The sequence below is a fragment of the Xiphophorus couchianus genome, chromosome 12 (assembly GCF_001444195.1).
Source record: "Xiphophorus couchianus chromosome 12, X_couchianus-1.0, whole genome shotgun sequence".
NCBI classification, from domain to species: domain Eukaryota; kingdom Metazoa; phylum Chordata; class Actinopteri; order Cyprinodontiformes; family Poeciliidae; genus Xiphophorus; species Xiphophorus couchianus.
In genome coordinates, this window is record NC_040239.1 from 26,261,625 (window position 1) to 26,272,533 (window position 10,909).

Consider the following 10,909-nt stretch of genomic DNA (forward strand, 5'->3'; position numbering starts at 1 on the left):
CAATTTCAGATATCTATTTCTACTGCGCTCCCCCTGAGTTTGAACCTCCACAGCGCAGTAAAACCCGTCTTTTCCTATCTTTCTCCCGCTCATTGTGGCTGTGGGACTCTTGGCACTGTTTGTGCTGAATCATGTGGATATCAAACAATGACTGGCTGGACAAAACTGACAAGTAATGAAATAACTTTGTGGGAGGATGACCCTCTGGGGTTGGGTGGGGTGGGTTGGAGCTGCAGTGTGAGGGTGGGGGGTGGTATACAGTGACCCCCTGGTTTTAGTCCGGTTAGCCTATGGCAGGCCGATCTGCTGGCTGGCTCGGCTGCTTTGGGTTCTGTTGGCAGAGTTTCCCCCCCTGGGCGTTCAGTATATATTGAGCTCCCCGTGCCGACACAAACACACTGGCACCAACAGGTACTGGTAAGGGGTTTGTTCTTATCATGCTCATTTTTATTTCTCATAGCTATTTACAAGTGATTGCTTGCATACTGTCTATAGCTATATGTCCGGTGTTTTTTTCTTTTTACATATTTTATACAAAATATGCCTAAAAAGATTTTTTTTTTTTAAATGTGAAAAAAAAATATCAATATGGACTAGAATCGGTTGCATTATAACACTGTTAGTGTTTCCTTTCAGGTTTATCCTTGCCAATCTGTTCACTATGGCCACAGATCACCAGATCCCTGCATCCAAGCAGCAGCAGCCAGGAAGCAGTGCGTTCAAGGTGAGAGGAACGCATGTACAACCAGCACTGCAAAAAAAACAACAAGCTACAACGTCTTACCAAGTATTTTTGATCTAGTTTCTGGTGAAAGTATCTTAGTGCACTTGAAATGTGACAAAACTAACTTACAAGTAACTTTTCAGCACAACATAGGAGCTTGTTTTAAGTCAATAATTCCTTAATATTGATGAAAAAGTACAAGCTCAACCTTTATTTTGCCGCATTCGATGCACAGCTCGTCATCTATGAGCAGGAAAACTTCCAGGGCCACTGCCATGAGCTGACTGGGCCCTGTAACGACCTCCAGGAAGCAGGCGTGGAGAAAGTGGGCTCCATACTGGTGCTGTGTGGACCGTGAGTGTGTTTCAGAGGCCTGCAGAAAAAAAGAATTAGAGCGCAACAGACAAAACGGAGGACTGACGTGTGGCTGCATCTCTTTCCTCCGTCCTGTCAGATGGGTGGGATACGAGCAGGCCAGCTGTAAGGGGGAGCAGTATGTGTTTGAGAAGGGGGAGTATCCTCGCTGGGATTCCTGGACCAACAGCAGGCGAAGCGACACCATTGTTGCATTCCGCCCAATTAAAGTGGTGAGAGAACACAGAACGTGTTTTTAGTTCACCTCATCATCATCATCATCATCATCATCATCAGCCAGCTGCCTAACATGATGCTAGACTGTATTGGCTGACTTCTTGCTTTCTCTCTCTCTCTCTCTCCCTCCCAGGACAGCCAGGAGCACAAGATTGTCCTTTACGAAAACCCAAGCTTTGCAGGGAAGAAGATAGAAATCATAGACGACGATGTTCCCAGCTTCCACGCTCATGGCTACCAGGAGAAGGTGTCCTCTGTCCGGGTCCAGAGCGGCACGTAAGTTTCTATTCCAGACAGATGACGATGATGATGATGAGTGATTTGGAAAAAATAAATAAAAATAAAAAATCTGAATAGTTTCACCTCTGACATGCAATTTCCTCCTCATGCCCCAGCTGGGTTGGCTATCAGTATCCAGGTTACAGAGGCTTTCAGTACCTGTTTGAAAAGAGGGAGTATAAAGACAGCGGCGAGTTCGGAGCTCAGATTCCCCAGATCCAGTCAGTTCGGCGCATCAGAGACATGCAGTGGCATCAGAGGGGCGCTTTTCACCCCGTCAACTAAGCTTGTGACTCTTCCCTGTTGTGATTTCTGTCTCTGAAAGCCTTGACCCCCATCTAGCCGCAGCATCTTTGAATTTCAGCTACACCATTCAGCATTTATTATCCACTGCAGCTGTTGTAGCAGTGGCATTCTTTGGAGCAAACTAATAAAACCTCATTGCTTAACATTTCCCCCTGGTGATGTGTTTTATTCCCATTCTGTAATATACGAGTTAGTTTCATCTGGGAATTTGAAGAGAAACATCTCAAGTATGCACAACGCCTTGCAAACGTATTCAGGCCTTTTGAGCTTGTTGACGTTGTGTCTCTTTACAACCACAAACTTCAGTCTAGTTTGTTGAGATTTTATGTGAAAGACCAATATAAAGGAGAAACATAAATCTGAAAAGTGCCTTCATTTGATGAGACCTTATACAACAATCAGTGTCTTCAGTCAGAGGCTTCAATAGAAACACTGTAATAGAGACTGTTACAGGAGATCCTTCCTGCCCACAGCCATTACCATCAACAACTCTTTGAAGATAACATGAATTATAACATTGAATTTCCATTTGTAATTGATAGTTGTTTTTTTTAACTGAAGCTATGAATTTACATACACTGTAGGAAAAAGAGGCATAATAATGTTTTCTCACTTTCTCTTACAAGCCATAGTAATCTCATTGTATATAAACCTCTGGCTTTTGGTAAAAGAAAAATCTAAATAAAAGCACTTAGAAATACTTGTAGTAATCCTAACTGAGCTAAGACAGCAATTTTAGGCATTTATTGTCAGACAGTCAGAAAGTTGTCCCTTTTTCAGCAGTTCACATGTGCTTCCGGTTTCAACTCGATGTATGATTGTAAATAACCCCAACTTATTTGTTGTATTCCCTTTTTGCACTTATTGCGTTTACTTCGTTTTATTGTGTATAATATATGACGGACTTCCTGTTTTTGATTTAATGCTTTTATTTTGATAGGAGAGCTTCCGCCGTTTATGTTGTAGAACGGCAGCTTAACGACAAAAGGAACGGAAAACAAGTTGCAACAAGGTTGTAAAATGGATCTCGTTATTAGCGGCCCCCTTGATAGAGGTACAAGGAATGTTTATTTTGTAAATAAGAACATTTCTTTTATCGATCCATCGGAACTGTAAATTTGTTTTATTGTATACAAACTCTAGTTCATAGTTTTGAATTAGAGTTGATATTTTTTTGTAGTGAACGTTATTCTTAGTTGATACGTAGCTTACACTGTCTTTTTTTGTGTGTGTTTGTGCATACAGCTCTTACGGTGAAACTCGGGGTTTGCTCCCGATAAACCTCACTGTTCATCCGTAAATCCAAAATCCTTCACTTGAGGGATTGTCTGCTCCCATGGTTTTGAATTAATGCTAAAGTCTGCAGCCAGATTTCTGTCCATAAGAGAATAGTTACCCACTGATGTGCAATGTTTGCTTCCAAAATGTCAAATGACAATATAGGAATAGCACTTATCACTCCGGATTTAGATAGTGTGAGAAATAAAAGAATAACAGATAAGTTGACAGTGTATGCAGGTGAATTAATGGCTATTTTAATGGCTTTAGAATGGATTGAGGAAACAAGAGAGAGGGAGGTTATAATTTATTCAGATTCAAGTAGTGCATTAATAAGTATTTTAGAACTAAATTCAGAATCAAGGCAAGATATTAAATTGGATATTAATCATTCTATTTTTAGGATTAAAAATTATGGGTCTCGGGTTAAATTAGTTTGGATTCCAGCCCACATTGGAGTAATAGGAAGTGAGCTGGCAGATAATTTTGCTAAGAAGGCAGCAAAAAAAAAGTGTATTGTTGATTTAATAATTAAAATAAGCAAAAATGAGGTTAAAAATAGTAGTAAAAATGTATATTAAGGAAAAATGGTAGGAACACTGAGATAGAGGAAGCAATGCAAGATTTTATTATAGTATCCAAAAAAAAAAAGTTGGAGAATTTAGGAAATGTAGCAGGAATAAAAAAGAAGAGGATGCTATATCTAGATTAAGGTTTGGACATACAGGTTTAAACAGCACTCTTAAAGTAATTAATAAACATAGTACAGGTTTTTGTAGTTATTGTGGAAAATTAGAAACAATACAACATTTTTTTTTTTAGAATGTAGTAAGTATGTTCAGGAAAGGGAGGTGTTAATTAGAGATTTAAGTAGGAATAAAAATAAATTAGATATTAGGATTTTGCTTCAAAGATCGTCTGGGGATGTAGTTTTTAATTGTATTTTTAGTTTTCTAAGGAGAACGGGATGGGAAGATTATAGTGGATTAAATCTGATCCATACTCCAGTCTGGAAGGTGGCGGTAATGCACCTAAAAGTTGTTTGCCAACCGCCATAAAAAAAAAACAAGAAGAAGAAGATGTGTAATGATAACCTCCGACCAGTAGGATGCGCTGCAGGGCTTTTCGCGTAAGGAGAAACATGGTGTAGCTGCATTGCAACATGCGGCTCTTTTCGTTTGACACAAAGTGTTTCTGATAAGATAAACGTAGGTTTCAAGACGTTTTTCTGGAGTTCTTGGTTTCCACGTCTCTTGTTCAAATCTCGTCTTACAGGAAACGTCGGTATGCAAAAGTTACATCTTTAAATGCGTTTTATCTTTGCTAGCTAGTGATGGGTTTGTGAAATGTCTGTTTGGCGTTCACGTTGGTCGTTTTCTTACGTTTTGGTTTTAGATTGGGCTTTAAAATACACAGAACCATTATTTTTAGCGCCGCTCTGAACACGTTTCTTCCTCCCGTCTTTATTACTGCAACTGCCATTCATTACACATCAAAAACTTCAAGCTGCTGGGTGAGTTTGTCCATTTTACATCTTGATACATTTGACAATCCAATCCTGAAACGCAATATTATGAGATAAGATGCGCTGCTTCCTGCCACTGATAATGTCCTACAGTAAAGAAAACGTATTTAATTTCAGAATGTAGGTTCTTTACCAACTACATGAATCCAGTGTTGCATATTTTTGTCAGATGTTTCTGTAATATTCCGAAAATCTATATTAATTTGTTACAAGTTTCAGAGAAACAAGTTAATGTGATGTTTTAAGGAGTCTTCTCACTGTGTTTGCCTGCCTGCTGCTCTTCCTGAGCTCTGCACTGGTGGCTGCCCAATCACTTAGTCCAATCCTCCTCTTTCTCGAAAAAATGCTTCACAACAACTTCCTTCCTCGAAGTTCTTGAAAATTTTAATACATAGTTGATTTGTGATCTTAGTGGCAGCTATATTCTTTCTTTAAAAGCAAAGCAAAAATAACAATATATGTTTTTTTGGAGATTGCCATGGTTGAAAGGAGGAGGATTTTTTAGCTTTGCTCCCTTTTTAAATCAACTATTCTGCTCTTCCAGTTTAAATAAATGGAAGAGGGAAACCACTTTCTGTGTCCTCGTAAGTTAAGTTTCTTCCTTTCTCATCTCTTAAACAAACTTTGTCAATCTTTCCGCAGCCAAGATGCCTGTCCTGTGCAGCAGCTGCTCCGAGAAGCGCGCTGTGCTGAAACGTCCAAAAACCGGCCACTCTCTGTGTAAGGCGTGCTTCTTCTGGGCGTTTGAGGAGGAGGTGCATCGGACCATTGTGGCGGCAAAGCTCTTCAGACCCGGGGAGACCGTTGGCATCGCCGCCTCGGGCGGAAAGGACTCCACGGTGCTTGCACACGTCATGAAGCTTCTGAACGAGAGGCACAGCTACGGACTCGAACTCATGCTCATATCCGTGGACGAGGGAATCACCGGTTACCGGGACGACTCCTTGGAGACGGTGAAGAGAAACCAACAACAGTACGAACTGCCGCTGAAGATCGTCTCGTACGAGGAGCTGTACGGCTGGACGATGGACGCCATAGTGAAGCAGGTGGGACTGAAAAACAACTGCACCTTCTGCGGGGTGTTCAGGAGACAGGCGCTGGACCGAGGAGCCGTCATGCTGAAAGTGGACAAGATTTGTACAGGTAATCTGGATCAGTGGGGCAATTTACTATGAGTAGCTCTCGCTACACAATCTTAAATCAGGATGTCTGCGCTCGATCCTTAAAAAAATGTCATGTATCTAAAATTAAGGCATTAAGAATGGCTGGAGTTAGGCCATTTGGACATATACCTATTCAGGCTAGAGATAGTCCAACTGGCCTGAAGCCCGTTGCACTGAAGCCCTTTTGTTCAGTAAATAGGGCCATTACCTAGGGCCATTACCTTAGAAGTACCCTGGTAATGGCCTCAACGCATCTCACAGTTGCACAATTGTTCCTTAGACTTCGACTTCGACTTAGACTGACTTTGTTGTCATTTTCAATGCACAGGGTGTATACAGAACGAAATTTCGTTGCATACGGCTCAGGATAATGTTTGAGGTTCCAATGTTGTGAGTAAAATAAAATACAGTATAAAATATGAATATAAATCTAAATATAAAATATAAAGTGCAGGACTGACAGTAAAATAGAAGTTATTTAGCTCTGTACATGTGCAAGGTATAAAGTGGAGACCAGTTTTTGAGTGCAGTCCAGTTAAGAGTTCAGCAGTCTGATGGCAAGTGGGAAAAAGCTGTTTCGGAACCAGGTGGACCTGCACCGGATGCTGCAGAACCTCTTTCCAGAGGGCAGCAGGGAGAACAGTCCATGGTGGGGGTGTGAGGGGTCACTGATGATGTTTCGGCCTCAGGACACGCATCCTGCATCGATGGTTGACCTGACACTTCGCCCTTTTGCCTGAGCTGGGTGTGGAAGGTTGTTGCCGAAGCAGTTTCTCCTTGTGTGCCTTCTTCTCACTCACATGAGAGTTACCGAACTCTTTTGCAAGCTCAACCAGGAAGTCCACCCGTCTCTCCTGCACCCCAATGCATGCCTGATAAAGCACATGTGCATTCAGTGCTGCCATGTCAATCATGTTTGCCAGGTTTGCTGACCAGCTGTCACATAGTGATGGAACCTTGGTCACCCCCCGCAAGATTATGACTGAAATAAATGCCATTAGTTCTTGTGAACTAAATAGGTGAAGCAGTCACCTATTTATCCTCCACAGCACAAAAGGCTGCATGCAAATTTGCATGTGCAAAGTCTCCCAGATTTCTTTTGCTTACACTTTTTGCATGATTTTTTTGAGGTGGATCAACACAATTAATTTGGTTAGTTTATTTCTAAACTGTCATGTTATACCCTCTTAGCTTTATTTCAAAGAAAAACATTACTAATTTCTTTTAGAAAAACCTTTGCATATTTCTTGAAACAGATTGTATGTTTTGCGAACTCTATGTACATTCGGCAAAATGACCTGGATAATGCAGCACAACATCATGGATCAGCTGCAAAAGGTCACATCTCTCCAAAAACACTTCATGACGAGTTGTAGGTATCATAGATACCCACCCCCAACATGGACTATTCACATTCCTACATTCTGGCCTGACGGTCAACGGCCACATTTACAATTGAAGAAGAATGCTAATTTGAGCCATCAGAGTCGTCAGGGTGGACTCAGGGCCTTTTGGCCCTGTTCAGCCATTCTAGGGAGAAATCGAAAACCCAGCCATTCTAGTGTTAAAATGTCTTAAATTCGTTTTAAAAAAGTAAATGCATTAATCACAGGTCTTAAATTTTGTTGTGGCAGGACTATATAATCTCATATGAGGTTTTTTTTTGTTTTTTTTTGCAGGACCATTAGACAAAAGTACATTCTAATATAACTTTGCTTGTTAGCTTTTTTGCATAGGTATTTTCAATTTTATTACCTTTGTGGCTAGGCGCGTTCTGTGCAATAAAAAAAAAACAACAACAAAAGCTTTTAAGCTTGAAATTTCTGTTTTTGCTATTCTTGATTGTAGTACAACAGGACAGCCCATCCATCCCCTATTTTTATAGTTGTTCATTTATTTGTATGCATATATTTGTAGGTATTTAATTCAAGGTGACATTAAAAAGGTCTTAAAATGTATCTTGGCGAAACTTGATACCTTGTAAATAATCATAAATTGCCTGAATTTCTAAAGAGGACAGTAAGCAGTGAACACTACATAGCGTGTCTTTAAATAACGCTATGCACTTTCTTTTTCTTCTCAGGTCACAATGCCGATGACGTGGCAGAAACGGTTTTAATGAACATCTTGCGTGGGGACATAGCTCGTCTACGTCGCTGCACCGCCATTTCCACAGCCAGCGAGGGCGACGGGGTCGTGCCTCGCTGCAAGCCCCTTAAGTACGCCTACGAGAAAGAGATCGTCCTGTACGCCTACTTTAAGAAGCTGGACTACTTTTCGACAGAGTGCATATACTCCCCTAACGCCTATCGAGGCTACGCAAGGACCTTCCTCAAGGACCTGGAGAGTATACGGCCCAGCTCAATAATGGACATCATCCACTCCGGTGAGAACCTGTCTGTTCGCGAGGGGGTGAAGATGCCCGTCCAGGGGACCTGCAGCCGCTGCGGCTACATCTCCAGCCAGGCGCTCTGCAAGTCATGCGTGCTGCTGGAGGGCCTGAATCGCGGTCTGCCTAAGCTGGGCATAGGGAAGCACCACCGCCTGCACGAGAAGATTCTCTCCCAGCAGCCTCTCACAGAGCGCGAGGAGAGAAAGCTCAAATCAGTAGACTTTTGATGGTATCTATGTATTAAAAGATTTAAGATGATTTTTTTTTAAGCATAATTTCAGCATAAACAGCTTTCAACTGCAGTGTTGAATGTACTTTTTACTAGAGTTATAAATTTATATTGAAATAATTTTTCATTGCAGAAATGAGGGATTGTTGGATTTTTTTAAGAGTCGGTATATTTTCCCAGAATTTCCAGAAATTGGATTAATTTTCAAGTCTGTGTGAGCTTTACAACTTTTAAAAGTTTTTTCATTATAATTTAACTTTATCAAAATGCTTTAGTTTTTTTTTTTTTTTACATTCTATATATTTTTGATGGCGCATCATCTTACAGGGTACTTCAAATGGACCGGAACTATTTTGCACTATTTGCTGGTTTGTGTTCGGCTTTTTGGAGGTCTCAACCCCTGAATATTTTCTGCCGACCATGCATCATTTCATACTCGCTTTGACAACTGGTAGTTTAAATAATTTGTGACATTTGAGCGTTCTGACTCTCGTGAGAAATCATGAAAAGCTTAACCATGAAGAAAAATAACATGATTGGTTTAAGAAAATGGAAGAATGGGACAAAACTGATCCAGAGATGTTTTATGAACTATAATAAATGATTTTCTTGATCCACACGATTTATTCTGCTTGCGTGATATTGGCATAAATTCAGGATTTATAAAATCTATATTTTATGTTCCATGAAAACCAAAAATAAAATAAAGGCAATGCATGTAAACATTACACTTCACATCTACATAAATGTTTACATTTAAAGTTCCTCAATAAGCTAAAAAAGATGGAAAAACTTCGTTTGTTCTGCACTTATCTGTCTTGGAAGCATCCCACAGAGCCAATGTGGGATGATCAGAAATGTCAGAGAGATTAAAGGTCTGTAGAGTCTGCGTCTGGAATCAGAAACCAGCTCTGGAAGTTCTGTAATGTTACTAAACCTTTTGAACATCTACTCACCTTTTCCTCTCACTACATAAAAGTCAGACGATGGTCCTCTGCGCTCTCATCTCGAATCTTCCTTCAGCCTAATGTCTACAGAAGCAGCATTACATGCCATTTGAGTCTCTGTGTCTTGCCCAAGAACACATTGAGGTAAAAAACACAGAAGCTATTACTAATGGGAAGTTTCTGGATCAGGCCACAAACTGATGGATTTGTGAATGTCCAAGGTCACGTTGGGGAAACCAAAGCTGCTGTATTCCTCACATCTTCATCCTGTCGTCCTTGAAGATTCCAATTCATTCCCAGCAGCAATGTCTCTATCGCTATAGGTTTTATTTTGTCACCATAAACGCTGTCGGACTCACTGCGGATTTTAAATGTGTCATGAGTTCTTTTCACTCTGGAGAATCAAATTTGTTTTGCACAGCATTGTCTCAGTCTTTAATTTGTCCTCAGCAACATCGTCTCACTCAGAAATTCTCATTTTACCACGATTTCTTGTTGATTTACAAGTGCCACAACACTCACTTTTTACATTTTGGAACATAGTAAAAAGTCGATGTTCAAAATCTTTATATTTAAAACATAAAATCCAGCTGCGGTGCAACAAAAATTCCTGGAGCAAGGCACTACCAAGGGCATCACCAGTCCTGCCAAACTCCTTAGCATCTAAAAAACAAAATCCAGCAGCGGTGCAAAGAACAGCCCCGGCGCAAGGCGCTACCTAGAGCATCAGCAGTCCTGCTAGACTCCTTAACATCTAAAATACATAATCCAACAAGGGTGTAAAGAAAAGCTACAGTGCAAGACGCTACTGAGGGCAGTAGCGGATGCTACTGCCCAAGACGCTTGGGGGAGCCGACTCCTCTAATGACTTGCTAGAAAGTCATTAGCTTTAAGAAAAATCAATAAAGCAATGATCTCCAGATGTCTCAGTTTCTTTGTGGGGAATTAGTCCTTCACCCCTCAGAGATCACAACTAATCAGTCACTCAAAGTGTAATGAGGTCTGAACCAGGAACTCTCCACCTCCCTCCACCTCTCAGGCCGCGTGGGTCAAGGCCAGATGTTGATGGCATTGGTTCCTCAAAGTCCTCTTCTGTGTGCGCTGGTCCTGAGAAGTTAATTTCATGGACTGAGGGAAGAAACCATTCAGGGGACTGTTCATTTCCAAGGACCTTCTTGCACCGCATCATTTTGGCAGGTTGCTCATCCTCAACACCTCCCTTCCTTGTTCTCTTTCTTGGGACGCAGGGAGAAGACGTTGGGGGAGCCGACTCCTCAGCAAAGCTTCCCTGGTGACACGGGGAGTCTTCTGGTCGCAAAATAGCCTCTTCTTGCAGGTCTAGGCCACATGAGAAGCTAAAGGTGGTAAGACGTATCTAAATACTTTATTGAAGTCTTGTCATCATTTCTCAGAGAAAAACTGAAACTGAAGCTTCTTAGCGTAAACATACAAACGGAAGGCTAACAAAAGTGTCA

At 41.1% G+C, this 10,909-nt stretch overlaps 2 protein-coding genes across 9 annotated transcripts; both read left to right on the plus strand.

Annotated features, from left to right (window-relative positions):
* Nucleotides 1-306: 306 nt before the first annotated feature.
* On the plus strand, nt 307-2,048 carry crybb2 (crystallin, beta B2). Its single transcript, XM_028033381.1, has 6 exons — nt 307-417; nt 637-724; nt 960-1,078; nt 1,179-1,311; nt 1,449-1,591; nt 1,711-2,048. The coding sequence occupies exons 2-6, from the start codon at nt 662-664 to the stop codon at nt 1,877-1,879; spliced, it is 627 nt and encodes a 208-aa protein (XP_027889182.1). The 5' UTR covers nt 307-417; nt 637-661; the 3' UTR covers nt 1,880-2,048.
* Nucleotides 2,049-2,872: 824 nt separating this feature from the next.
* On the plus strand, nt 2,873-9,109 carry ctu1 (cytosolic thiouridylase subunit 1 homolog (S. pombe)). 8 transcript variants are annotated; one of them, XM_028033372.1, is made up of 4 exons: nt 2,873-2,912; nt 4,654-4,691; nt 5,346-5,846; nt 7,950-9,109. In XM_028033372.1, the coding sequence occupies exons 3-4, from the start codon at nt 5,351-5,353 to the stop codon at nt 8,483-8,485; spliced, it is 1,032 nt and encodes a 343-aa protein (XP_027889173.1). In that variant the 5' UTR covers nt 2,873-2,912; nt 4,654-4,691; nt 5,346-5,350; the 3' UTR covers nt 8,486-9,109. The 8 variants fall into 8 exon arrangements, with proteins under 8 accessions (XP_027889173.1, XP_027889171.1, XP_027889174.1 ...); XM_028033370.1 differs by having other exon boundaries at nt 2,875-2,954; XM_028033369.1 differs by lacking the exon at nt 2,873-2,912 and adding an exon at nt 4,289-4,462.
* The last annotated feature ends 1,800 nt before the right edge of the window (nt 9,110-10,909 follow it).

Coding starts and splice junctions, on each gene's coding strand:
- ctu1 (XM_028033366.1), top strand. CDS start 2,921: ATGGATCTCGTTATTAGCGGCCCCCTTGATAGAG. Junction 2,955..5,345: donor TAGCGGCCCCCTTGATAGAG/GTACAAGGAATG, acceptor ATCTTTCCGCAG/CCAAGATGCCTGTCCTGTGC. Junction 5,847..7,949: donor AGTGGACAAGATTTGTACAG/GTAATCTGGATC, acceptor TTTTCTTCTCAG/GTCACAATGCCGATGACGTG.
- crybb2 (XM_028033381.1), top strand. CDS start 662: ATGGCCACAGATCACCAGATCCCTGCATCCAAGCAGCAGCAGCCAGGA. Junction 725..959: donor CAGGAAGCAGTGCGTTCAAG/GTGAGAGGAACG, acceptor TTCGATGCACAG/CTCGTCATCTATGAGCAGGA. Junction 1,079..1,178: donor ATACTGGTGCTGTGTGGACC/GTGAGTGTGTTT, acceptor CCGTCCTGTCAG/ATGGGTGGGATACGAGCAGG.